At 44.4% G+C, this 27,667-nt stretch overlaps 2 protein-coding genes across 6 annotated transcripts; one reads left to right on the top strand and one right to left on the bottom strand.

The window, feature by feature from the left end:
* Positions 1 to 138: 138 nt before the first annotated feature.
* On the bottom strand, positions 139 to 15,820 carry VAMP7 (vesicle associated membrane protein 7). 4 transcript variants are annotated; one of them, XM_082207610.1, is made up of 9 exons: positions 15,639 to 15,748; positions 14,963 to 15,048; positions 9,948 to 10,107; positions 7,325 to 7,382; positions 6,165 to 6,302; positions 4,676 to 4,766; positions 4,083 to 4,150; positions 2,498 to 2,590; positions 139 to 2,028 (listed from the first exon to the last, which is right to left on the bottom strand). In XM_082207610.1, exons 3-9 carry the CDS (start codon positions 10,091 to 10,093, stop codon positions 1,960 to 1,962), a joined length of 663 nt encoding a protein of 220 aa, XP_082063736.1. In that variant the 5' UTR covers positions 10,094 to 10,107; positions 14,963 to 15,048; positions 15,639 to 15,748; the 3' UTR covers positions 139 to 1,959. The 4 variants fall into 4 exon arrangements, with proteins under 4 accessions (XP_082063736.1, XP_082063739.1, XP_082063737.1 ...); XM_082207613.1 differs by lacking the exon at positions 14,963 to 15,048 and having other exon boundaries at positions 9,948 to 10,106; positions 15,682 to 15,820; XM_082207611.1 differs by lacking the exon at positions 14,963 to 15,048 and having other exon boundaries at positions 9,948 to 10,106; positions 15,639 to 15,798.
* Positions 15,821 to 16,192: 372 nt separating this feature from the next.
* Positions 16,193 to 23,035, top strand: LOC309523641 (DNA-directed RNA polymerases I and III subunit RPAC2-like). 2 transcript variants are annotated; one of them, XM_082207626.1, is made up of 5 exons: positions 16,193 to 16,349; positions 17,493 to 17,590; positions 19,482 to 19,558; positions 21,739 to 21,818; positions 22,520 to 23,035. In XM_082207626.1, exons 1-5 carry the CDS (start codon positions 16,305 to 16,307, stop codon positions 22,571 to 22,573), a joined length of 354 nt encoding a protein of 117 aa, XP_082063752.1. In that variant the 5' UTR covers positions 16,193 to 16,304; the 3' UTR covers positions 22,574 to 23,035. The 2 variants fall into 2 exon arrangements, with proteins under 2 accessions (XP_082063752.1, XP_082063751.1); XM_082207625.1 differs by having other exon boundaries at positions 21,736 to 21,818.
* The last annotated feature ends 4,632 nt before the right edge of the window (positions 23,036 to 27,667 follow it).

The following is a 27,667-nucleotide window of genomic DNA, read 5'->3' as shown; positions in this document are numbered from 1 at the left end:
TACCATACACATTCCCTTTCTCAATGCACTACCTACAGCTGAGATGATCCCATATTACGTTTCTAAGATTTTAAATGTCATTCAAGGAAAACAGTAAGCTCCCCCGCAAAGGTTCACATCAATTATTTGTACAACAGGTTTATTCAAACAGATTAACTTTATTTTACAATGCATCAGTGTAATTTTAAAACAGGAAGAAGCTGTTTCTCTTAAAGGTTTTACATAAAGGCAACAAAAATAAGAAAAATAACTGCTACCAACTAATTCTGAAACATGCACAATTAAGTGAACATTGACATGTGCCTGGAAAAAATATTAGGGGAGCCCTTCTCAGATAGCAGGCCTTGGCAAGTGAGGACATGCCCAGGATAGCCCAACTTCTGCAGCACAGTGGATAGGGCATAAAGCAACACTCACCTATGTTGCTGTTGAAAATTACCTCATTACAGGAAAAAAGCATTAGTAAAAGAACAGCACAGAGGGAGTGGCAAAGTGCCACCCTACTTTAGGGAGTTGCCTCAGTTCTTCAGTAGCATATAAACCTGGGGAGGAGGAACGTTTAAATGTCCTATGGCTGCTGTAACCAGCACAAATCAGTGTCCATTTCCTATATAATTTGTTCTTGTCCTATACTCCCAACACACAAGGATGAAGACAGCCAAAGTATCTTGTCAGTTTGAGGTCTTGGGGCAGCATATATAGAGTATCCCATTGGGACTGCAATCTTGCCTTGCCCACCAACATTTCAAACAGCAGCCCTATATTTTTAGTGCAAGATCCCATAGAAGCTTTAGCTCCCAGGTAGAGTCTACCACAAAAATCACTCCAAAGTGTCCAGGAGTGCACTCAGCATGCATACAAGCTTTGAAATGGCATCCAATTGCATTTGCGCAATCTACCAGCAGCTGACAATGATGTGAAACTCCTGTATGCAATTAGGGCAATGCATGACAGGAGTGGGGGGGGGGGGCGAGGGGGAGAGAAAGTACTTGATGGGTCGATTCCATGGGAATTTTGAGTAAGCCTTAAGCAGTTCTTTTCAGCCTTCCCCCTGCCCCTCCCCCAGATCAGCAGATGAAGATCTCTGTGTTGTTTTCTGGCCTGTCATCTGACTTTACTCATTGCCTGTTAAGAACCCTCCCCTCCCCACCCCACCCCATTCATAATCAAGTTGACTAATAGCCTATGTTGTGCATTGTGCAAGTGCTCTGTTACAGGGCTTTGTTCACTGGAGCAATATTTTAGCCCCTTCTCACTGACCCTGCAGGTGGAGCCTGAGCCGAGCACTTTTTCCAGACTGAAAACATTCCAAACCAGGCAAGAGAAAAAACACTTAACACTACAGAGCAGATACATTACAGCAACATCGAAACATTACAAACTTGGCAATCACCCAAGTCACAAAGCAGAGCCCACCAGTGTGCACATCAGGTGGCCTCAGGAGGCTCCTCCAAGGACAAGTCACAGCCTGACATGAGTTTAGGAAAGGCACCACTGGGAAAGCAATTGTGGGAAGAGCTGATCACATGCATCTGGGCTACGGTATGTAAACAGGAACCCATTGGCTTCGGTGGTCCCACCCACATTGCCCCCTCAAGGGCCAAAGGATGAACAGGACAAATGACCATCAGCTCTCCCCTCCTCCCAGGAATCAGGACAGTAAAGTGCAAAGCATGGTAATACAGAAGTATGTTTAGACCCTCCCAATGTCAACCACTTTCCTTACCTCTTGGGAAGCCTTGCAATTAAAAGACAAAACTCCCTTCAAGTAGGTAGCTTTAAAAGAAAGATGCCTCCCTCTGGCTTGGGGTCCCACACAGGCCCTTTTGGGGTGATAAGGCAAAAAGACCTGAGTGTCCTGGAAGGATGAAGAGCAAGGAGGTCCATGTTTGTTTTATGAGGGTCGTTCCTTCAGAAATTCTTGCTCATGTGTGCTCTCATGTAGACGTGTTCCAACAGCTACTTGTGGACACAATTTGGCCACGAGAGCCCACCACAAGCAGCTGACACAATGATGTAAATTATGATCTGTGGAGAAGATACAGTCACTTTAGTGTGCATGACAAAATGTGCACACTGCCCAATAGTTGTAAAGAGAGCCACTCTACATTTCAACCAAGGTTGCCTTAAGTTTCCCTCTTGCTTGGGGGGTGGCAGTTCAAAGGCCATATTTGTCACTTCTGGACAAAAAGTAAAATACTGGAATCCAGGAGTTTAAGGGTACCAAAGGCACTCAGAATTATACAGACCTATAGCTTAATTCATCCTAGCTATAACGTTCCTTCCAAAAGGCCTGGAAAGAATGGGGGCATAGGAGAGAGATAAAGGGCACCAGCCACAAGGAGGGAAAAGTACTATAAAGGAGTACACAGAATACCCCAAGAATTTACCTTTGCAGTGCAGGACAGAGGTAAACATCAGTTTATTTAATTTTACACTGAGAGCTAGACTCAAGTGTAAACCCCCCCCAAAATGTCTGATGTGAACAACAACTTACAATGGATACTATGGTGATTATGATGGTGAGCTTGAGGTTCTTCATGCACATCGCTCTAGCCAGGTTTCTGCTGGTTGTTTTGAAAGTGACGGACTATGGGAAAAGCACAGGAGAGATGCATGCTATCAGACATCCAACACCATCTTAGCCTTTTGTAAAGGTCCATGCCAGTTTCTCCCTAGCCATGCCCCCAGTGTTAGAAACAGATATGAAAGCTAGGAGCTAAATGGCACCTTAATCCTAGGTTATGGGTGCAACAACGGAATGTCTAGGCATGCTTTTTTATAACAAGAATACAAAGCTAAACTGAATAAACTACGTACAGCTAAAATATTATGTTCATTTTTCCCATGGTCTAGTCCTTCCCCTGCCCACCCCCCTAATATTCTCAAGAGGGTCTCTTCTCCAGTCTTCAGAGAGTAGCTGGAAATGGGGAGACAGAAAAAGCTCCTCCTTTCCTTCCACTCTGCAGTTTTAATCTGAAATCTTAGGTGCAGTACTGCACCCAGAGCTCAGAAACTGCTAGTGCTAATGAAATTCAGTCACTAAATGTGCCTATAACAGTGTGAGTTTTGAACACTGCATCCCCCTGCAAAGCTTGCCCAGCTATTACTTGGTTTTGCAATTCAGCCTCAACATATAAGAATAGGCAAGTTTTAATTTGCTTCCAATACACTCAAATGAACATTTAAGCAGGTCTAGTTGTCATTACTCTCCCCTAGAATAAGCAACCCTTCTGCAAGGATCACTCCCACCAGAAAGATGCCTCAACCATTAGAAGCACCTGGTCTCAGGGTAAGAACCATTGGTTGGGCCCTGTTTTGCACAATGGAGAATTTGAACTCCACTTGGGAATCTATAAACCATTCACAAATTACAGCAAAAAGTGATTCTGTTCATTAGTCTGGTTCTTCTTTTCTGATCCTTGTGATAATTTCCTATGCCCTGAACAGATGTTCTCAATCTCTTCCTACTGTGCACCATGCAATGGCTTTCTCACCCTCAACTTGCTTTTCACATAGGACAAAAAAACAGCCTAGCACCAGGATAAATTCTGGCATGAGGGGGGTCATTACACTGTCTTGGTCTGGAAGCTTCTCTAGCCTGGGCTTTAGAGAAATCCTCAAAATGCACCCACTCTTCACTTCTCTTGTTTTATTTCCGAACACACATTTCTAATTTACACTTGGACTATGGAGGGTCTAGCTATCCAAGGACAGCAGCTGGCAACCTCCACTCTGCTGTTTTGGTCTGCCAAGCTAAAGTTCTGCTAGGTTAAACAGCATCCTATCAAACATTAACTAATTTTGTTCTGAACACCTAGGTTAGAAGGTTTTGTGTGACCTGAGAACATACAACGTATGTTCTAAGGAGTGGCTGCTCTGAGAAAAAGCATCACCCGATTTGCTCAACTCCCAGCCCCACATCTGTATACTACTTCTTTCAAAGCATTTTCTTAAGATGGAAACACAGCAAAAGCCTGAGAGCTGGGAAGTCTTCCCTTTTAATCCTGCCTTTTTTTTTGCATGCGTGTTATACGTACCCTAAAAACCCAGCCAATTCCCCCGCCAATTCCAGAACTTACCGAATCCACAAGATTTTCAGTTTTGTCTATCAGCAACTCCAGCTTTTCTCCCCTTTGGGCCACCAGATCTGGGATGAAGAAAGGCTACAGTGAGAATCCAATGGGGAGGAAACGCCTCCTTTCCTGCTGTTAGCTAAACAGGCGGCTTACCCTCAAGACCGCAAACAGAGGCCGACTGCATGGGCATTGTACTCTTGATCTCTGGGGCAGGTATGTGGTGGGTTTTACCCTACCTCAGAGCAAGATCTGCAACAGCAGAGCACAAGGCAAAGGGGCTAGCAGCATAAGGGTCAGCTCCATGCCAGGTTCAGGGCGATGGCAGACTGCAAGTAGAACAAGCAGCTTGTATTTTGTCCTATGCAACCTTTTTGGCAGGTGAGTCAGCTGTACAAGAGCTGTGCAAGAGTGTGACAGCCAACACAGAGAGCCATCCCTCCTTTCCCATACTGATCTTTCCCACAACAAAGCAAGGTCCAGGCAGAAGCACAGCTATGCTACTGCAAGAAAGGGACTCTCATCACACCCAAGCCGTTTCATCCTCAGTACACATGCAGGACCTTGCACCATCTTTATGCCAATGAGCGCTACAATACCTATGTTGCGGACCATGATCCCTTTCAGCTCGTCCACCTGGGCCTGTGTCTCTGCCACCTGGTCAGGGCCCTTGTTCTCTGAGTGGTACTTCTGCATGAAAGGAAGAGCAGATGTAACGAATTTCTGGTTCTTGCTTAATTTGATGAAGCAAGAGAAAGTAAAGTCTCTGTAGAGCAATCTGAAAAGTCTAACGGGATCCTCTCATAAAAGGAACTATCCTCAGCATTAAGAGCTGGGCAGAGTGACCTTCAGCTCCACTTTAGTTGCTTCTTCAGCCCTCAGAACAATTCATCTCTGTGCTTCCCAGTACTGTAACTTAAAGAAGGTTTCCCTCTACTGGCTGATCTGAGATTTATCTACTCAGCATTTAGCCCCAAAATTCCTAAGCTATGTTTCAGGGCAGACCAGCACCATAAGTCCGGAATACCAACCAACAGAAGAATCTGCTTAAAGCATTGCTGCACAGGTTACTGCAATCAGGATAAAATAGAAATGCTCTCCATCTGAGGTCCAACCAACCCAATGATAGGGTGACTGCCTGTTTTGGATTGGATTTCCACTGAAATATCAGGTTGGGAGTGCTCCTGATGTCCAAGCAATGACAGTAGCCAGAATACTTTTGTTCAGGTTTGAATGTTGTGCCAGCTGTGCCTAACCCTGAAGATCATGGAGCTTGCAAAAGTCACACATGCCTTTGTTACAGCTGGGCTGAATTAATGTTAACATACCCTCTATGGGGCTACCCATGAAGATCATCAACCAGTCCAAAATGCTCTGCAAGTGTTCTGACTGTAGTCAGGTTTGGGGAGCATGCTATTCCCAAACTGTACTAATCACGCTACCTACTTGTTCATTTATAGGTGCAATTCAATGAGTCAGACATTGTCCTTAATAGCTTAAGCTACTACACTTAAATAACTACACAAACAATGAAACCATATGAGCTCCAAGATAATTTCATGAGGTTCCTACTTCAGAGTTCTGCCATCGCCTTGAATGGCTTCTTTTGCTGCATGCTTTCAATTTGTCTGCTGCATAGGATTCTCCTTGTTTTTGTCTCAGTTCTTTTCAGTGTTAACTTTAGGTCAGTTACTGCTTTTTCACTTTTTATGGGTTTGCCTACCATTCTTGATCTAAAAGGCTGCTGTATTGTTTTTATTAATTCTTTATGTTAAGCTACCTTGAGCACCTCAGTTCTGGAGGTGGAAAGGCAGAATCCAAGACTTCCTCAGAAACACAACTGTGCATGTTCTTCTAAGAGCAGAGTTTACCCCCTTTTACTGTAATGCATGCAAAGAAGCTATCTTTTGAGGTTGAATAAAAATTCACTGCCAATTTTAAATAAAAGAAGTGTGTCACCAGTATTAGAAGCCTGGGGAGGCCCTGATCTTGCTACAGGATAATTAGCCAAGCACAGACCTATTCCCCAACATCAGGTGCTCTATAGTCGAATGCAGTGTCCAGCAGACAGACATCAATGAACCTCACCAGCTGTGCAGCCAGAACACTGGAAAACTCGCTGTTCATGGCATATGGCAGAGCTGTTTGTGCACGGGAGCCATAGGTGGTCTGAAACCGCTTCTTGATTTCATTCAGGAACGTGAAAGCTCTGGAACGCTCAAAGTCCTAAAAGGAGAACAAATTCATCAGAGCAACAAATGCACTTAGGATAGGTGCATTAATAGCTATGAACTGTGACTGCAAAACAGAAACTCAGTGTACTTGGGCAGTACAGTAGTACCTTGGTTTAAGAACAGCTTTATGAACAACTTGGATTAAGAGCGCTACAAACCCGGAAGTAGGTGTTTTGGTTTGTGAACTTTGCCTTGGAAGCAGAACATGTTTTGTTTCTTGTTGAGTGTGTTCCATTTGTAAATTGAGTCCCCCGCTGCTATAGGAAAGTGCAACTTGGTTTAAGAATGCTTTGGTTTAAGAAGGGACTTCTGGAATGGATTAAGTTCATAAACCAAGGTATATCTAAACAGGAGGAGGTGCTGGGGACAAACCACAGGGGCACCTGGTTGGGCACTGCTGGAAGATGGGGCCCACAACAACTTTTGTTCTCCAAACAAAATAACCTCAGAACACTGTCACAGCAAAAATTGCCAGAAAGCTATTTAAAGCAGAAAGATGGGGTACAAAGCAAAAGCAAATTCTCTCACTAGCCACACTAGAGTCTTCGATGCAAACAAGACACAAGCAAGTAAGCCTGCAAAGACCTAGATAGAGAAGAGAGCTGGAGGGGAAGAAGCTGCAGGTGGGAAAAGGGCCAATATTTTTTCATGCAGCCAAGTATGCACACTTCTTAAACCTTAACTACAAGGCCTGGATTGCACTGCAGGGGTGGTGTTGCTACATATATTCAGTGTGTAAAATAAGATCCAGCCCAGGGGTGACTAACCTGTGGCCTTCCAGATGCTGATGGACTTCATTTCCCACCAGCCCCAGCTACCATGGCTAAGAGTCAGTGATGCTGAGAGTTGTAGTCCAACAACATGTGGAAGGCCATAGGATAGCCACTGCTGGTCTAGACCTTGCTCTACGTAATGAAGATATGTAGCAACTCTACAGTATTTGGGCCCCAGTGGGCATTTCCAGCAATCACCTTTAAAGAGCACAGAAATACATTTTTTGTCCTACATACTTACATCATCAGTGATGCAGAGGTATATAATCCGGTCCTGGCAGATGTAGTGAAACAGATAGCTAGAGGAAGACAAGATACCAGAACCATGTTTAAAGAAGTAGGTGGGTATAGATTTTGACATAACAGCTACTAGGCCATATGTTGCCATACACTCAATGGCATTTCAAGCACACAGGTCTAAGTTCGCACTAAATTCGTACATTAAAAAATTTCTTCTGCTGGCAACCAGACCCCATTAATTCAATGTCTCAAAGACAAGACAGCCAACCAATTCCTCAAAACATGGTGAAAACTTGAAAACAAAATTACCTGAAAACAAAGCTATATTCACATGGTGCAAAAGCCATTACTGAATAGCACAAAACACAAAGCAGAAACGTCAAACATATCCACCTTTCCAACATGGATCCAAGCAGGCAAAGCTATTGCTAGCATATTTTCATTTCATACAGAAGTTAGAACTCCCATCCTGAGGTGGGGCACACCTACTTGGCATCAATCATGGAACAGTGCTATTTTACACCAAAGCATTTCCTGGACTCAATCAGTAAACTGGTAGTTGGGAAGCTAGGAGATCACGAGAAGACTTCAACAGAATGAGAAACCCAACCATTTATAGTTCTCTGTAAGAACTGTGGATAGTGCAACTTCCCTCATGTGTTTGAATTAAATCACATGAATACAAACTCGTCTACAATAATGCAGGGGTGGGAAAGAAGAAGAAGAAGAAGTTGTTGCCCATCTGACTGAGCCGCCCCAGTCACTCTAGGCAGCTCCCCACAAAAATGAAAAACACAATAAAACATTAAACATTAAACAACTTCCCTATACAGGGCTGCCTAAAGTTGTGCAGTTCTTTATCTCCCTGACATCTGGTGGGAGGGCATTCCACAGGGCAGGCGCCACTGCCGAATTTGCCTTCTCCCTGTAAGTTTACTTCTCACAGTGAGGGAAGCACCAGAAGACCCTCGGAGAAGGACCTTAGTGTAGAGGCTGAATGATGGGGGTAGAGATGCCCCTTCAGGTATACAGGGCCAAAAGCCGCTCAGGGCTTTAAAGGTCAGCACCAACACTTTTATTTGTGCCCGGAAACTGTTTTCTGCCTAAGGGCCGTATTTCCTTCCAAGCCAACTTCCAGGGTTGCATGCTATTGGTGAGTGCAGCCAGAGGCAAACATGTGGGGAGCAATACATGTAAATTTTACATTTATAGAGTAGGCTTCTACACACACTACTCTCCCTCCTCCATTCAGGTAGGCAAGAGACATTATCAGAGTTGAAGGACCTGTTCCAGCCAGGCAAAAACACTCAAGAAGAGTGTGAAGCAGGGCTTGTGAGCGGCATGGCCTGGGGACAGCCCTTAGGGCTATAATTGGCCCCCAGGCCTGATATTCCCCACCCCTGCAATAATGTATTATTATTATTATTATTATTATTATTATTAATAGTAGTAATAGCAGTAGGCCACTTTTCATCTGTAGATCTCAAGGCAGTTCACAACATAAAATTATAATATAAAAGAACACAAAATGCAGATTAAAAATAAGAACAATTTTTTTTAGCAATCCTCCCTCCCACAACACAACTAAAATGGTATTGGATGTTAATTAGCCAAAGGCCTGGTTAAAGGGAACATTTCTGCCTGGCGCCTAAACATTTATTACGGAGGCACCAGTCAAATCTCTCTGGGAGGAATATTCCACAAACATGGAGCTACTGCAGAAAAGGTCCCTTCTCGTGTTGCCATCCTCTGGACATCTCATGGAGGTGGCACATAAAAAAGGGCCTCAGAGGATGATCTTAAGGTCCAGGCAGATTCATATGGAGAGAGGTGGTCCTTGAGATAATGATAGCATCAATTCTCTTCGATTAAATAACATTTACCGTATTTTTCGCCCCATAAGACACACCGGCCCATAAGACGCACCTAGTTTTTTTGGGGGGAAATAAAGAGGGAAAAAATTATTTCCCCCCCAGGTGCGCTGCGCTAATCCCGAAGCTTGGGGCGCGCTGAGCTCCGCACGCCCCAAGCTTCTGGGTGCCGGCAAGCAGTCTGCTAGCCCTGGGAGAGCCTGCGCTGCGCCTCTCCCGCTGTCCCCCGAGCTTGTGGGGCTGGCGGTGGGGCTCTCCTGAAGCCTGGAGAGCGAGAGGGGTCGGTGCGCACCGACCCCTCTCGCTCTCCAGGCTTCAGCGAAAGCCTGCATTCGCACCATAGGACGCACACACATTTCCCCTTCATTTTTGGAGGGGAAAAAGTGCGTCTTATAGGGCGAAAAATACGGTATGTTTACAAAAAGTAAGCAGATTCAAAACTCCAGGAGACAGAACTGAGAACAGTAGTTCATGAAAGGAGTCTCCTCTTTAGGTGATTTGTTCCAGTGCTGCTAGATAATCACACGGTCATAAACTGATCAAGGCAGGCCTGCCCCTAACCACTGCTCTAGTTGGAGAACATAACAGAATGGATCTGGGAAGCATTCCTAGATCAGCAGCATATCACCTGAGACCATCACACCAAGCTTTTCATGAGCAACCACCACCATCCCATCCCACTTTATTTCCTCATCTGCAACAGATCCATTTCTCCCACCCTGCCATTTCCTTTCTCCCAAGAGTAGTACTCACTTTCCATGGGAGTAGGTGAGTTTGTTGTTCTCAGAGGGTATTTTGGCCAGGATCTGCTCCGTCACCTCCAGGAAGTTTCCTCCACACCAGGCGTGTTTGGCCAGGATTGTGGAGCCCCTGGCTACAACTGCAAACAGGATAGCCATGGCTGTCGGCTGGCTAAAAAGCAAAAAAAAAAAAAAGCGTAAGAAAACTTTTGCCTATAAGAGCAAAGCACACACACACACGCACCTCAGCCGCTGCCCCAGCTTCTTAAGCGTGCAGCCAAGAGCAAAAGAAACACACAGCAACAAAGCATTGGTGGTTCCGCACTTTTCAGATATCTTGCAAACCACAGCCAGTTTTAACTATCATCGGCAGAAATCCACATTTTAGATAAGCAACATCACAAGAGCTGCTTGCAACAATTATTTCCCCCCCTTTCCCCTCACCCAAAGTCTGCATCACTTACATTCACTCCTAAGAGCTTTGTATTCTGAAATTGATAGTTCTTGCAGGACACAAGGAATAGGGGACCAAAATGAGAACATCACTGTTACTGCAGATGGAAGGAGGAGGAGGAAGATGCTCAGACCTGCAGACACCTCTATTGAAGAGAGCTGGCGCTAGGCACCATTCAAGTAAAAAGAAAGGCAACAGCCCCACAGAGCATCATTCTATTTGATAATCCTTGCCTATGTGGCAATCCAAGTGGAGTTTGACTAAGGACTTTCTGAGTTCTCTGCAAGAACTCTTCTAAGTAGTTGAGGGAATCTGAAAGTGATTGGCATACTGCCCTTTTTAGAATTGTTTTGAGTAACATAAATGCATATGGCATATTGCCTTAAATGAGAGCCACATGTTGTCATTCCATTGCAGGTTGTATAACTAAACAAAGTCCTCTCCAGGTCTTTTAAGAGGTTTGTTCACATGTTACTGGTGCTATGTGGAGGTCATGTTTCACACAGTAGTGGGTTATTAGTAGGTTCCTCTACACACACCAAGAACTCCTGCCTGGGGGAGGTAAACAAGAAAGGGGTCTGTCCATCTAGCTCAGTATTGTTCATCCTTGAGACATGCAGAGAATTTTTCTGCAACTTTCATGGTGCAGATGCTCAATTATGTATATTTACAGGCAAGTGCAAGGTCCAACTCAGTGTACAGTAAATACCACATCATCGTACATATTAACTAGTCAGGAGGACACAAATTTACATGTTATGCCTTAATCTGCTCAAACTCATATTTGTTGACCTAGAAACTTCCCCACAAAGTCTACTTTTTAAGGATTAAATTAATACTGGCTGTTGTCCACAAAGTATTGACTCTAAAGCTCCCTATGAAAAATGTGAATATATGTGACACTTCAACTGGCCTACAAAGGAATTTATAGCCTGCAACTAATGTCAATTACATGCCTACTAATGGCAAATACGAAGCAGTGCTATTCCAGCTTCAAAAACAGTTCTCAGTCACCCCATGGCAGGAACAAAACACCAGGTCATCCCCAGTGATTGTGTGTGTGTGTGTGTGTGTGTGTTGGTAAGCAAAGGAGCACATGATTCAATCCAACTAGCCACCTGACCACCTCAAGATGCTTATGGAACCAAACATCTGGCACAGAAAGGAAAACTCAAACAAAGAAGCAGTCATAGGAGCAGTGAGCTGTGGGTCCCTAAATAGTGAATAAATTTCAGTTTCCTATAGATACTGCATACATTAAAATTTCCACATGGAACAATCACAGCATTCCTCTTTCCAAAGGTTTTGCAACTCCAACCACTGAAAGCTAGAGCAAACCTAAAGTGACATTCCAGCGCTGCTCAGAGATTCCCATTATTTGTTTCCATTGGAATTCAGTTCCTTTAAGAAGGGGGGAGAGTAGGAGAGCCACTGAGTACCTCTATACCTGGACCGACCTAACTTAGTTTGCAACTACAGATCACATTACATCCATCCTTAAAACCATGGACATTTCTCTGTGCCACCTACACTCACGTTCCACACTCTGTGGGTATTGAGCATACATTTTCCTCTCGCTCATCTTCAAACTCGTGAGACTAAACTGTCTACTTTAACTGTTCTCCTCAAGCATGTTGTTTCCAAATTCACACCATCATCCTATTCTTCAGAACACTGTTAGAATTTCTTATTTTTCTCATATTTTTGAGTGTTGGACAGGAGCACTTCACCTTCAAAGTGAATGTACCTTTGCAACTAATGCAATAAATGTATACAGAACAACAAGTTAAATGCTGGATTGGTGAGTAAGCTAACCTTGTTATTGTTAAGTCTTGTCAGTCTTAATTAACTGTACAGTTTAAAAACAATAATAATACAGATTGCTCCAGGTGGAATGAGATGCCAACTAGAAGCCATGCTGGAAATCTGCAGAGCTGCTTTCAGACGTTGCCTCCAGGACAGAAAAAGCAAGCATTTTTTAATACAGCAAAGAAACAATCAAACTGCCTTCACTACTCTTTAAGTGATGTATTAATTTTTGCCCTCTGCCAAAGCTTTAAGGAGAGGAGCTCTGGTATTCAAGAATGCTCAGAAGTCCTGGGCATGGCGAAAAGGCACACAATCTGATCTAGAAGACCCTCCTCACCTCCTAGATGTAACAGGCAAAAGCCACACGTGCTCAGTGTAAGCTTTGCCTTTTTTATTACTATCCATTTCCCATGCTGTTGACCTTGTGTTGAAAAGGTTTGAAAAGTCCCAGGTTTTATTCAACCCTGCTTCTTGCACAAAACTGCACAAATATAAGACAGTTTAATGTGGTATCTCCCAACCACTTCCTAGCTCCCTATCTTGCTAAAGGCAGCAGCTGTTGCTCAACTTGATCCAGCCAAGAAGGGTCTTTCTTGCATGCTTCCCCCAACAGTTTAAATGCCTTCTCTTTGCTTGGCTAACATCACTTGTTTTCTTTTGTTTGTGTTCTAGACCCATACTAAAGTCCAAAGTTCCTTCCAGTCCTTTTCCCTTATTCAGCACAACTGAAAGTTCCCACTCATTGCTTGCACTGGGTGCAGATGCTACACCTTCTCAATTAAGTTTTTCAGTTTGGAGGATGTTGCATGATTATTTAAGCAGACTGCAATATACTGTTGCTGAGAAAATGCAATTCGTTCTGTCCGCTTAGCAGGGGCCATTGTAATTTGATGCGCTGCATGATTGTGCAAGTCAGGCATCTATGGGAAAGTACCCATGACAATACTGAAGATAAGCTACATATTTCCACCACCCACCCCATTCTGCGCTTCACTTATCTGCAAAGAGAAGTTTCACAGAAAAGTGGACACTGACAAGTCTCAAAGCAGAAATGTAGAGAAGTGTCAGTTTTTCTGCTGCTCAGAAACTTCAGACTTTGCCTTGAAAGTTCAGCTGGACTTGCCCACTTTGAATGTCAGTCACACATCACACCTAATTGTTATCAACTTCTCCTCCACATTTCCCATATTTCCCTGGCAGGTGCAACGACTGGACTAGGACTGGGGGCTGTACCCAGATTCAAATTCTACTCAGACATGAAGCTCACAAAATGACTTTGGACTAGTCATTCTCTCACAGGCAAACCTATCACATAGTGGGTTTTTTGTTTATATGGCAGCAGGGATAAAGGCCACATATACCACCTTGAGTTCATTGGAGAAAAGGTGAGATATAATTTAAAAATTAACAGATTTGTGACTGTCAGAAATTTGGTAGCTGATACTTCCACTAGCAATAATTCAGGCTCCTGAATGCATTGTTCAGCACAAATAAGCAGTTACTACCTATCTGGGATCCAGATAAATTATTAAGGAAGTGCTTGTTTCGGTGATGTTGCCTCAGAATATTTCTAAATCCTTCCTCAAAATCTTTTCAACGAAAGCTTCAGTTGAACCCCACCACTAAAACTAAGCTTAAGTCGATATAACTAGACTGAAGACTCATTCTTCCTATTTACCCTCCACTCCATCTCACTTCTTTTCCTATATTCATTTACTGTGCAAAATGTAAATTGCAAACTCCTTGAAACAAGAACTTGTCTTTTTTTACTCCATAAGAGGTGCCATGTTTGCCAAGAAAGAAAAAAAACTTGCTGGTTTGTAAGACACTTGAAAATTATGAATAAATTTCCTGAAAAGATAGTCTGATCATTTTTACCACTGCCTCCATCTTCCTCCAAGATTCTATGCTGTCTTCTTTCTCCCTATCTTTCCTTTTTGAGAAATTTTAATTTTGTCACTACAGGGGCCTATCCTTTTATGCTCTGTCAAATAAGATGTGCATTGAGAAGGGCCCTATCTAAACTTGCCTCAAAAGTGAGGGATGTGAGATGGGAAGCATTTATTTCTGCTTATCATTATAATAAGTTCCAGAAGTGTACCTGTATTAGTCTCATACAAAAACCGCTAACAATGAAAACAGTTACTCTGTGGCACTATAGAGACCAATGCATTTATTACTGCATATGCTTTCACAGGCCATAACCCACTTTACTATTTCAGATATTTCTAAGCTGCTTTTTGTGACTATTGCCTTTCCAAAGCAGCTTGGCATTAATAACAAACACACAACTTTGCATATAATGCAAATCACAATAATAATAAACATTCAATAACACCAACTAAAAACCCCAGCAGTCATGATAATGATCATTATCTGATGGATGATGATCCAGGAAGCTTCTGTCACAATGTCAAGACACATCAAGCACTTCACTGCATCTGTTCATCATACTGTTGTAACAATAAATAACATTTGCTTTCATAAAACTAACTTCACCTTTAGCTGAACACACTTCCACTAACTATTGCATTGCAACTAGCGGACAGCACTTAAGACAAAAAGCACTTCCTTTTTTCTTTTAGGCTGTGCACAAACTGTATATATTTAAAGCATATTACTCCCCCCTCCAAAAAAAATCCTAGGATAGCAACTGTAGTGTGTTAAGGATGCTAGGAACCATAGCTCCCTGAGGCATAACTTACAGTCCCAAGGATTCGTGGGGGTTGGGGATTATGTGGGTTAAGCAGCCTGGTATCCTCCCCCTAGATTTCCTACACGCCCTTTGATCAACGGACAGAAGATACGACAATTCTTGCAACATACGAACGGGTTGCTTTTAGATAAGATTCTGTGTGGATAAATAGAACAACAATTTGGAATGATTTACAAAAATTATAACGACTTGTTAATAATTTTACATTTGCTGGGATAATGGTACTACCTTATATACCCACATATCGTGCTGCATCATAATTTCAAGTGTGCTATTGCTGTTGTCTTTCTTACTGTAATTTTCACAATGAAATATAAATATGTTTAAAAACACACACACACATATATACACACAGAGAGAGGGGGAAAAAACACAGTGAATTGTATCCCAATCTCAAGCTACGGTGGAGGTGGTGAGAAGCAACGACCCCCTCCCTTTATTCCCATAGAGAGAGGGCAGGGGGGTCCAAGCGCCCCTCGACACACACACAAAGGGAGGGGGCAGACCGACGTTGTCATAGCGACAGCTGGGGTGGGGGCGTTTCTACCCTGAAGGGAACTCACTGCTCCCTTCCCTCTCGGCAGCCACAGCCAGGCCTCGTAGCAGGGAGGGGGTGAGGAAACGAAGGTGACTCCCCACCCTCCGCAATCCCCACAACAACAACAGCAACAACAACAACAACAACAACCAGGCAACAACCGAGCGCCCGCCCGCCCGTTCCCTACCTGCTTGGGAGCCCACCCGGAACCCCGTTTCTCTTCCCCGTACCCGCGTCGCGTCTCTCGGAGGACAAGCAAACACAGCACGTGAGCTTCCGCTTCTGACCGCCGCGCGGGATTCTGGGAAATGGAGTTCTACTGCCACCGACAACAGCCAAAGCAAACACGGAGGAAGGGCGGAAACATTTATAAACGCACACCCCGCCCCCGTGTTCTTGTTGCCTTCCGTTGGAACGCATATCGGAAGTACGGCAGCAGAGCCGGATCCGGATTGGGTCAGCGAATGGCAGTCCCCGCCTCCTGATACCTATTAACCCCTTTGCTGCCGCCGAGCTTAAGAATCGGGTTCCTGTCTCAGTTTTTCTGTGGCGGCGGCGAAGTTATGGCGGTTTGTGAACATTCGACTCTCCCACTTCACACTTTTTTTTTTTAGCTCGAATTCCCGCTCTCTGAGGGAATTGGTGCCTGTGCGGGTCTCCCTCCCTAAGGAACTACGATTCCCAATAGCCCTTTGCGCGCGGGCTCCTGTACTTGGCCTTTCTGCCGCAGTGGCTGCCGGGAGCTGATGCCTGGTAGGTTGGGCTTCTGCGTGCGTGAGGGGGTGTGTGAGGGTTATGCGCGTGACCGCGGCTCCCGTCGTCCTCTGCGCTTGGTGGCCTCGCGGGGAAGAAGATGGGGGACGAGGAGGACGGGAAGAAGCCGCGAGTGCTGCAGATGGTGAGACCGAAGCGCGTGGCGGGGATGGGGGGTGGGCGACCGGGCAGGCTAAGGCTGCCCCGCCACAGGGGGGCGACGGGGGCGACAGGCTGACATCCAACAGGTGAAGCTTTCCTCTGTCCGGGGCTGTGGACGGGGAAGGTGGGCATCCGAACCGGGTTGTTTTTATTCGGCGAGAACCACCGCGGGCAACAGATATTTATTTATTTGTTTTATTTACTTCCTAAAATTTCTAGGCCGCTTGATGGTAAATAGGGAGTGGGAGGAAACCTCAAAAGCGGTTTACAAAGAGATTGAAACAACTAAAATCGACCTTGCTTTAAAACACAAAAAAGTTAAAATGCTAAAACAGATTAATATTAACTCGGCTTTCAGATCCCCTGGGCACAAGGGAAAGGCACCTGCTCAGCCCATGCAGAGTTGAAAAACACCACAATGTTGTTGTTATTACTGCTATTGCGTTTATACTAGCGTTGTTATTGTAACAGAGTAACACGTTATCCCCACCAGCATGGCCAGCTGAAAAACACCATTATTATTATTATTATTATTAGCAGTAGCAGCAGCAATGCTGCCATTATTTACTTTTATATTCCTCATATGTGACCCAGTGCGGCCTGCCTAGTTCTTATCTTCTCTGCTGCCTGCTTTTATCCTCTCAGCAACCCTGTGGAGTAGGCTAGACGTATGGTCTGACCCAGGAGCCCTCTTGGCTGAAACGTGGTGTTTTAAAAAATGTTTTTTAAAACTATTGCTTGTCCAAAATCCATCCACAGGAAAAAGTGCCCTCCTTAACCAGATAATTGTCTTGCTTTTTGCACATGGAGACATACTGCAAGCGTGAAATCAATATATCACCAGTACCATTTTGGTGGAAAGGTGGTATTAAAAGAAGTGATGGAAGGGCCATAGCTCAGTGGTAAAGCACACGCTTTGCATGCAGAAGGTCCCGTGTTCAATTCCTGGCATCTCCAAGTAGAACTAGGAGAGTCTCACCTGAAAGAGCCTGGAAAGCCCCTACCAATCAGTGTAATGTAGACAGTACTGTGCTAAATGGACCAATGGTCTGACTTGGTATATAGCCACTTCTTACGTTGTCCTTCAGGGACCTTATTTTCTTTATCTTCACTACTTCTCTTTTAGGTACGGGCAGATGGGACTGATAAGAACTGTTTTACGTTTGTGCTCCACAATGAGGACCACACCCTTGGCAACTCCCTTCGATATATGATCATGAAAAAGTAAGTAAGAGTCCTATTGCCTTTTGATGGGGTGCCGAAGGTGAGGCCAACACATAGGCTGCCTGGACTAGCCATTGATTGCCTTATGAGGAGCACTTATGCGTGTTCAGATGTAGCTGGGACTGCTAATGGAGTCAGCTAAGTCAGTGGTAGGTTAATTTTGCCCATTTTGAACCTGTGGGATCTGGCTGGTTCAGAAAATTTTGGTTCAATTCAGTATACAATTAGATGGGACATAGGAAATTTGAGATTAGAACTGGAGCTAAGCAGAATGACCCTTCCCTAGTCATGGGCGTATTCACTATGAAATGTGGGGGTGGGAGGGTGGGGGATTATAATTCCAGCTATTTATGAGGAGGAAACAAAAACCCACTGTAGCTCTTCAAATCTCTGCTAAGTTCCCCACTAACATTTTAGGTTTCCCTGAATGTCCTGGGATGTATGTGATTGTGTGTGTGTGTGTGTGTGTAAGTGTAAGGAAACTACTGCAAAAAAGAGTGTATTTTTCTTAACCTGACATGCCCCTAAGAACAGCAATCTTAACACAGTGGCTGTTGGATTCTGAAAAGTTGTGGTGAGTTTCCTGCCCCTGAAAGCCACACATGCCCAATCAATCCACATGTGTAAGAGACGGGGCAGTTTCTCCCTTTGCCAAATCGCCTTGGGTTCAAGTGCACTACCAGTTTACTTTAAGACTGCCTTTATCTTCACTTACTTCCAATAAGCACACATTGATGATAGTATTCTTTTTTTGTTGTATTTGGACATTGTGATTGACTATGATTTATTGTGAGGGGAATGAACCTAGGCTCCCTCTTGGCACTCCCCCTCCCTTTTCATCCAGAAGCAGAAGATTGCTGCTTCTGTTTTTGATTAACTGGAATTTGTCATGTTGTTGAAATGTGACAATCTTGGTTAACCTTAACTATGTTTTGTCTGAAGCAAGTCAAATTCATAGTTTATGAAGTTGACTCGCTTCAACAAATTGTAATTAAGATCAAGTTCTGCATAGGGTTCAGATTGATATAAGAATTGGAGACCCCAGGTGTATATTATTTTAATAATGTTTCAATGTTTCACTTTAATTGTATTTAACCTTTTAGAATGTACAGTACTAGGCTTTATTTTTTCTGTGTTCTGCCATTGTGAGTCTGCCCCCTCCTATGCGGCATTCCATCTCCTTATCTGCCTCTGAAATTGGTACAAATGGCATGATGTTTTAGCACCAGCATGTAAATCTTCTATCCGTGAAGCTATCTGAGACCCAGTAAGAGGATTTTATGATGCTCTTCCATCACTGAAGGCTAGATTGCCAGGGTAATGTCAGACAGCGAAGACCTAAAATGGTCAAATGTTCTGGGCACATCGGGGCCACTCCAAGGTGATGCGGGGGTGAAGATACCAGTATGGAGCCACATGTGCTTTACTTTTCATGATCTGTAACCTTTCCTGATGCATATGAAGATGTTTTATGATGTTTGCTGTGTTTGAACTACTATATGAGCTTTTGCTCTGAATGCCTCAGGGCAGACCTTTTCAATTGCCACATTGAGTTGAGTGAGCTCTTTCCTATTGCAATAGCTATAATAAATGCTGGATCCCTAAATCTGGATGCTGGACTTTGAAATAGTTTCCTTGGTTCTGTGGTTTATTCAAAAGCTGGTTGTTCCTCAGCTGGGTAATGAACAAGGTGGTGTACAGGTGAATTCGTAACACAAGATTTAATACTACACTGTGGTTAATTGAAATGAGAAGCCACAACCAAGTCAGAGGAAGCATGCAAGCCTGGGGGGTAGGTAGGCTTTGTTCCCATCACTATAAACCACCTTATTGCGATATCCGAGCACAACTACTCTCTATCATGAGTAACAACCTCTTCATTTCTCCATAGCCCTGAAGTGGAGTTCTGTGGATATAGCATCACCCATCCTTCTGAAAGAAAAATAAACCTCCGCATCCAGACCAAAGGTGAAGTATGCAGGCCTGCTTCTTGGAGGTCTATTTTGCTAAAGGGCAGCTATTCTTTGTGATTCATAGACAATATACAAACTTTTGGGTGAAAACTACACATTTTACTCAGGCATAGCAAGAATCAACATACAGTACACATAGCCAACCTGATTCTGAGCCTGCAAATTGCATATTAAAGCACAAATGATCCCTTACAGCCACAGTACAGCATCTCTGTCAGCTCTGGGTCTTTCCTTACAGTACCTAATCAAGGTGCCACAATCTGAGCTAGGTGGATATGTCCTTCCCTTCCTTACATTGTCTAGCTCCCTCTTACATAGTGTTGCGCTATTTTGACAAGGCTGATTGGTGTATTCCTCACATCCACCTGGGCTATATGTCATTAGCTGCATCATTCCATACGCATCCGTGGTGAACAGGGAGGCCTACTGTGGTGAGCCCTTTGCCTTTGGGAAGCTTGCCAGTTAACTTTTCTTTATATCCCACCATCAGGCTTGGGCAATCCTGCAGAATTTAGTTGTGGGTTCTATGAGAAATGGTGCCTGCACATAGCACAACTTAGTGAATAAGAGGCTGAGTTACAAATGCTGTTCCGAATCTTGTCCCTGCCTTATGCAGTCACTCTCTGCACCGTCCTATTCTCAGCTTCAACATAAGGGATAATAATACTATCTTGTGTAACAGAAACCAGTGGTCTTCTGGTTGTTGGACCGCAATTCTCATAATCACTGACCGTTGGCTATGTTATGTTGTGCTCAGTGTTTGAAACCAGGAAAGAAAAGCAAGGCCCTACATAGTGCCTGGAACCTGGGTTGTGGGGCACTGAAACACACTTTCTGGTCGCATTTGTGCTGCAGTGCTTGGCAGATCCCCCGGCTCATGCAGCACCCAAAGAGGCACATCTAGGGCTGCTCCGGGCAGCGGCAGGGAACAGTGGGGTGCTTGGCTGCAAATGCGGAGCTGCTTGTTCTGCTGCTTCAGCTTCTTAAACAGCTCCTGCAGCTTTGGCACTTCAGTGGCAGCATGGATGTAAAACCACCCTGCAACCCTCTTGAAGTGAGAGGGTTGTTCGGGTTTGCAGGGTTGTTTGGAGCTACAAGCAGCTCCACAATTGCAGCATTGATGGGGCTCCAGGCAACTGCACCTCTGCGGCATCCATAGCGGCACAGGGTCTGGCAGGGCTTTCTGAAGCCCCACCCCACCCCCGGGCAGGCAGGTTACAGCTCACTTCAAATTCCCACTTCAGCAGTCTCTTTAACATAGGGCTGGTAGAGAGGGACTTCTCCAGCGCCCTCAGAGGCAATTTAAATTGAAATCTTAGGCGCAGTGTACTGCGACAAGAGTTCAGGAAATGCTTTGTTTTGTTTTGTTAGTTGTATTTTGTTTTGTTAGTTGTATGTTAGTGTTTTGTAGTGTGTGTTTTTTGTATTGTATTGTATGTTTTTTCTTTTTTGGTTTTTTGTAGTGTTGTGTTCAATTTGCTGGAAAACTAATAAATATTATTTAAAAAAAAAGAGTTCAGGAAATGCTTGCAATAATAAAATTCTCTATCAGAGAATGCGTCCATTACTACTGGAGTTTCAAATACTGCTTGTGCTTCAAAGTACATTTCCCTCCAGGGTGCTATTCAGATGTTTTTATTATTGTTGTTGTTGCTGTTAATGAATGACATATGGGAGGAGGAGACTAATGTCTCGCAGCAAATTAAACTGATCTGTAGAAAGCACAGCTTGAAAAAATGGGCAATGCACTTTTTTTGTAAACTAAGAAATCTTTAATAAAAACATACAGTCATACCTCGGGTTGAAGTAGCTTCAGGATAAGTATTTTCGGGTTGCGCGCTGCAGCAACCCGGAAGTAACGGAGCGCGTTACCTCTGGGTTTTGCTGCATGCGCAGACTGTTAAAATGACATCACGTGCAGAAGCGGCGAATTGCAACCCGCGGATGTGGGTTGTGTTCGCTTCTGGATATGAACGAGGCTCTGGAACGGATCCTGTTCACATCCAGAGGTACCACTGTATAGGAGGCAATTATTATGGTCTTTTGCCTGCAGGCAGTTCTGTTTCACAAGTTCATGGCTCACCTGAAAATGGAGGAACCTATTAATGCAGAGGAAGGATCTGAACCCTCTTTAAGTCTTGTCTGACTCTGAATGCTTCCCTTTCTTCATAGCAGGCCTACCGGCTGTCGATGTGTTCCAGAAGGGGCTGGAGGATCTCAGGGGTGTCTGCCAGCATGTACTCAGCAAATTTGAGGTGGGTCTTGTCCTTTCCAACCCTCTTGAAATGTATTTATTTTAATTTAAGGATTGAGGTCCTTCTGCCAGAAACAGAGCACCATTTTGCTATTCTTGGGGTACCACAGCTGCAGTCCTTGGCTGCATCATCATTTCTGTTCTGAGAAGGGCAGGAACCAATTATCAGTTGTTTTTCTAGGTCACCCAAGAGTACTCTGCAAGGTGCAACATGTAATCAAAAGCAACTAAGAACTTGTAATATACATTATAGAGTAGGACCTGTTACAGTGTGAAGTGCATGGGTGCAGGATTCAGTTACATTTTCTCTCCATCCCTCCCAATCCTCCATTCTATTGACACTGAGCATGTTTGGTACTCATTGGTTTTTGAACCTCTCCCCTTTGTTTTTCTCCTCTTCTGAACTTGGAACATATTTCAGGGTTCCCCCCAATGCTGCTATTACCATCCTTTTGTCCATGGGTGGTGGCATTTGACTACATAAGCAATGACACTCACAGCTTGAATATCAGAATTAGAAGGATGGATGAAGAGGCACACAGCCTGAGCCCAAAAGTTCTATTTACCTATTACAGCTAACAGAGGGGACTGTAACAGAATGTTGTGGTGCAGATTCTTCGGTCCATCCACCCCCTAGGAGCTGCATCTCAAATGTGGACCACAAATCCCTTAACCACGGCCTTTGTTTGCTCCCCCTTGCAGGCAAGTGTGGAAGAGTACAATGCCCAGAAGGATGTGACTATGGAGGAAGTATAGTCTTGAGTTCCAATCTGTTGTTCAGACCTGGCCACAGAACTTAGTCTGCTTTGGTTGTTCTGATGAATGGCCTTTGCAGAGTGTGGGACGGGGAGTGTGACCTTGCTCCTGCTTCTTGTTAACTCATTGGCATTTGATGCTATTAACCATGGTATCCTCCTGGACAGGCTCCAGCAAATGTGATTTGGGGGCAGCGGTTCCAGCCCTAACTTCAGGACCGAGCCTGACATTGGGAGGGTGCCTTTTGAACTGGAAGCTGCAGTTATTGCAGAATGCTGCAGCATCACAATCAAGCGGTCTATAAATTTCATTAAATAAGTAAACAATGGCACCACCGTGACATAAATTGGATTGTCTTGTTGTGGGGAGGGGGTGGGGTTGAGAAAGAAAGGGTCTTGTTTTTTTATGGACTAAAGTTTTCCCCCCTAATAAACATTGGATGATGGAATCCATTCCAACTTATTGTGTGTGTGGCTTTTTGTTTTTAAATGCTTTTGCTCTCCGTTTAGAATTCTCTTAAAAATTATTGTTTCATATCTGGTAGCAAGAAAGCATCAGGTCAATGACACAAGGAAGCTGAGCCAACTTGTCTGCGTTACTAGGAGCACCCAAAAAGGAGATTTTATTGACATCACTAGCAATGGCCAGGCACCTGCTGATAGCCTGACAGGGGCCCCTGGCCCAGCCTCCACCTCACCATTGGAACCTGCTGGTTGTTCACCTGCCTTTCACTTTGGCCCAGACGGTGGTGAGAGAGAGGATCAGCAGATGTCACTGCCTCCTTGCTCTCTGCATGGAAAACAAGCAGATGGGAGCAGTGATGAGGGAGAGTTGCTGCAGCACCTGGCAGTGAAGCTGACTCATCCTCCATGGTGCCCCCTCCCTCAGTAGCTCCACAACCTGGAACCAGAACAGTTCACCAGTAATTGTTGACAAAGGGCTGTATCCAGTGCTCTTTGTCAGCTAGCACAATGGCTGTTGTGCTAGCAAGCGAGTGTCAGTGGTGCACAGAAGAGGAATCCAATCAGCTGTGATAGTGAAAGCTTACTGCACAACAGGGTGCACATGCAATCTGTTGTGCAACAAAATTAACCCACAATCTGTTTATGATTTTTCTCATGAGACAATGTTCTGGACTTTGTATGGCAGCTTAAAACATGTTCAGATAAGCCCTGCAATTACCGTATTTTTCGCCCCATAGGGCGCACCGCCCCATAGGACGCACCTAGTTATTTTTTTGGGGGGGAAATAAAGGGGGAAAAATTATTTCCCCCCCAGGCACGGGGCTGGCACGGGGGAAGCCCGAGCTTCCCCCAATCCCAGCCCCAAGAACAACCTGCTATCCGCAAGCCTAGGGAGGCCAGCGGTAAGTCGCGCCGGTCTCCCCAGGCTTCGGAATGCAGGCAGCTCACCCCAGGACAGCAGGCAGCTCTGTGCAGCCATCAGGAGGCGGGCACGATTTCGCGCCCCGCTCTGGAGGCTGCGCAGAGCTGTGCTCGCCCCGGGACTGCAGGGAGCTCTGCATTCGCCCCCTAGGACGCACACACATTTCCCCTTCATTTTTGGAGGGGGAAAAGTGCGTCCTATAGGGCGAAAAATACGGTACATGGTACGTGCTGAGCATACTCTCTCCTTCCCATGCCAGCCACTGCGGCTCATGGGATTGTCTGCACTATGTTTGCATTCTCCAGAGGCACACACGAGAGGGATGAATTAGATAGCAGTATGAAGTATTTAGTAGATTCCCAGGCCCATGTAACCATTAATAAGAGCTGTGCTCGCCCCGGGACTGCAGGGAGCTCTGCATTCGCCCCCTAGGACGCACACACATTTCCCCTTCATTTTTGGAGGGGGAAAAGTGCGTCCTATAGGGCGAAAAATACGGTACATGGTACGTGCTGAGCATACTCTCTCCTTCCCATGCCAGCCACTGCGGCTCATGGGATTGTCTGCACTATGTTTGCATTCTCCAGAGGCACACACGAGAGGGATGAATTAGATAGCAGTATGAAGTATTTAGTAGATTCCCAGGCCCATGTAACCATTAATAAGAATCCTTCTAAATCTTTCATATAGGGAAATATTTTATTCACACTAAGCTGGGAGAATGACAGGGGTATGAATGTCACCATTTGCCGTACAATTGTTCCTTCACCTACAAATTGACCAACATGGCCCTGGAAGTGGCTTGATGGTGTGCTTTGCTTATGCAGATGTTAGGTCAGGAAGCAAGCTAGACCCAGGTATTTCTGAATAACGCTCCTTCCTAGCTGAAGTTAGTATTTCACATTCACTTCTGCTGAGGAAGTGACTTCTTGGAAGACTGTGACAGAGTTAACGGCTTCGCAAAACTGCAGCATGGTGACTTCCTCCCTGCAAGGGTTTTCTTTTTTGTGCAAAGGGATGCAGGGTAATGACTTCAGGCTGAGTGCACAGCTGCTGGGAAGGGATGCGAAATCACCTAACTAGTGGTGGCTGTTGCTCATTGCAACTGGTTGGGTGGAAAGGAAGGAGCCCAACAGCAGGTGGAGCCAGAACCAACAGCAGGCAGATTTGACAATTTCTAGTTTCCTCCCCATCCTGCTGAATTTTGCAAGGGGAACACCAAGGCTAAGAAGGAGGAAGCACACAGCCAGAGCCACCCTCTGAACTAGCTGCAAGTAAGAAAGCAGGTTGAGTTTGTGAGGCAGTGATCTATTTGCCCTAATGGACCAGCCTCCACTCCCCACCTTCCAGATGTATTTCCCCCTCTTTGGGAGAGATGTATCTGAGGCAGTGCAACCCAGCACCCAGTTCTCTGACCCAACCAGCCAGCATTCCATGGCCACTTTGTATACGATTTGTGTTGAACACTCTGGGTGCTCCTGCCTCAGGTCCCCCAACCTCACATTCTGTACTTTTGTAAAGCTTGGAGTTCCCGACATCTGTGGGAATCCTTGCAGAATGGGTGGTGCTGTTTTCAGCTAGTTGTGCAAAAGCCCTTGCACCCAGCCATCACAAACAGAGAAATAGAATAAATTATATCCAAGCAACTAGGAAGTAGATGGCTTATAGTATGGATGGGGATGACTAAGGCCTTCTGCCATTACTACTAATGCTTGCAACTGCCAGTCAGCATATTGGCCAGAAAAAGGTTGGAGGCACAGTCAATGAAATTTTAACTGCAATTCAGCATAATATATATCACGGCTACATACACTACAGAATAAAGTCACAACCCAAAATTATGATACGTTCATTCTGTTGCAAAGGAATCCTTTTCAAAATACTTGGAAAAGGAGGCCCAGGTGTGGTGCTGATCACCAGCGCATGAGTTGATCACATTCACAAATGTAACAGTTTCAAATCTCATTGGTACCCTTGAACATCTACCTGATGCGAATGGAAACCAGTCATATTGTAGCAAATTACAGCTGCTTGTCATTCTTAAATCACAGCACTATCTTGTCTAGCAGAAGCTTAGGAATGTATCCAACGAAATCCTACTCGGAGTAGGCCAGCTGAAATTACTGGAGCTAAATTAGCTGTGTCCATTAATTTCTGTGGGTCAGCTTCGCTGGATACGGCCCTTAAGAGTTTACTTGTACTGTGATTATATGAACTCATTATATATAACTCAGAAGCAAATCCCACTGAGTTAAATGCTAAGTGGGCATAGGACTGAAGACTTAATCTCGAATAGATTCTGTAACTGTTTCACAGTTACCTTATTGAAGTCCGAAAGCTTACATGGTTTTCTGTACAATATATAATATATACATGCATGAGAGATAAGCTACTGTCTACACAAACACACTCACATAGGTAAGCACTGAAACACCAGCAGGCTAGCAAAATGCAAAATAAAGAAGACTGAGCTATCTTCAGAGCCAAGTAGTCCAGGAGAAGAGGTGAAAAGAAGCTGATGAAACAAAATGACTATGGTGGATCACAAAAGCATTACAGTGGGAGAGGCATTCCCATTCCAATCTCATATTTTGCTTTCTTGGTGGCTTCAGCTCACAAGAAGTGATGTCACATATGCAAAGCAGCATTCAACTAAGTTTTACTCAGAGTAGATCCACTGAAATGAATGGACATAATTAAATTACATATGTTAATTTCAATAGAGCCACTCTGAGTAGAACATACAGTGTTACCTCTGAAGTTGAACAGAATCAGTTCCGGAAGTCCGTTTGACTTCCAAAACATTCAGAAACCGAGGTGCAGCTTCTGATTGGCTGCAGGAAGCTCCTGCAGCCAATTGGAAGCCCCGTTGGATGTTCAGCTTCCAAAAATAGTTCTCAAACCAGAACAGTCACTGGTTTGCGGCGCTCGGGAGCCAAAATGTTTGAGAACTAAGCTGTTTGAAAACCAAGGTACGACTGTGTTTGAATACCACCCATATTCTGGAAGTGATGACACAGTAGGTGGAGCACTGGTATTGTCCATGTGTATATGATCTACTCCTGCCCGGAAACCTATGCCCCCACTGTGGAAGGACATGTGGATCCAGAATTGGCCTCCACAGTCACTTACAGACTCACTGTTAAAACCTTGTTTATGGAAGACAATCCTACTTGGCTACAAGTGATTGCCAAAGAAGAAGAAGAATGTGAGGAACCTTTTTCAGCCTTAGGACCACATTTCATCTTGGCCAACCTTCCAAGGCCTACATGCCAGGAATGGGTGGGGCCAGAGACAAAAGTGGGTGGAGCAACAGATAATGATTGCAGTCAGCTATATTGGAATCAGAGGTTTTCTATACATGCAACTCTGTCTTCCATCGAAAAGGAAGTACAATAGTCCAAGGACACATTTTCTAACCTCAAGTTCAGTTCTCCCTATTTACATATCGGTTAGCATTAAAAAAAAATCTGCATGAAAATTCATCTGCATTTCAGTGTGAATTTCTGCTCATATACACATATTTGTAAGCAATCTTGCTTGATACACACATTTTTTTGCAAAGCATTTCCCATTAATGTAACACATGTTTGTATGCTATTATCATGTTTATGGGTGTGTGTTAAATTAAATGTGGGTGAAAAACTGCTGCAAAATTTACAGACTTGCCAATATTGTGAAGGAGGGCTGAATTTCCCTACCTGCACA

This window comes from Podarcis vaucheri (assembly GCF_965113315.1).
Source record: "Podarcis vaucheri genome assembly, chromosome: Z".
Classification (NCBI taxonomy): Eukaryota; Metazoa; Chordata; class Lepidosauria; order Squamata; family Lacertidae; genus Podarcis; species Podarcis vaucheri.
This window is presented reverse-complemented; position numbering and strand designations above follow the sequence as displayed.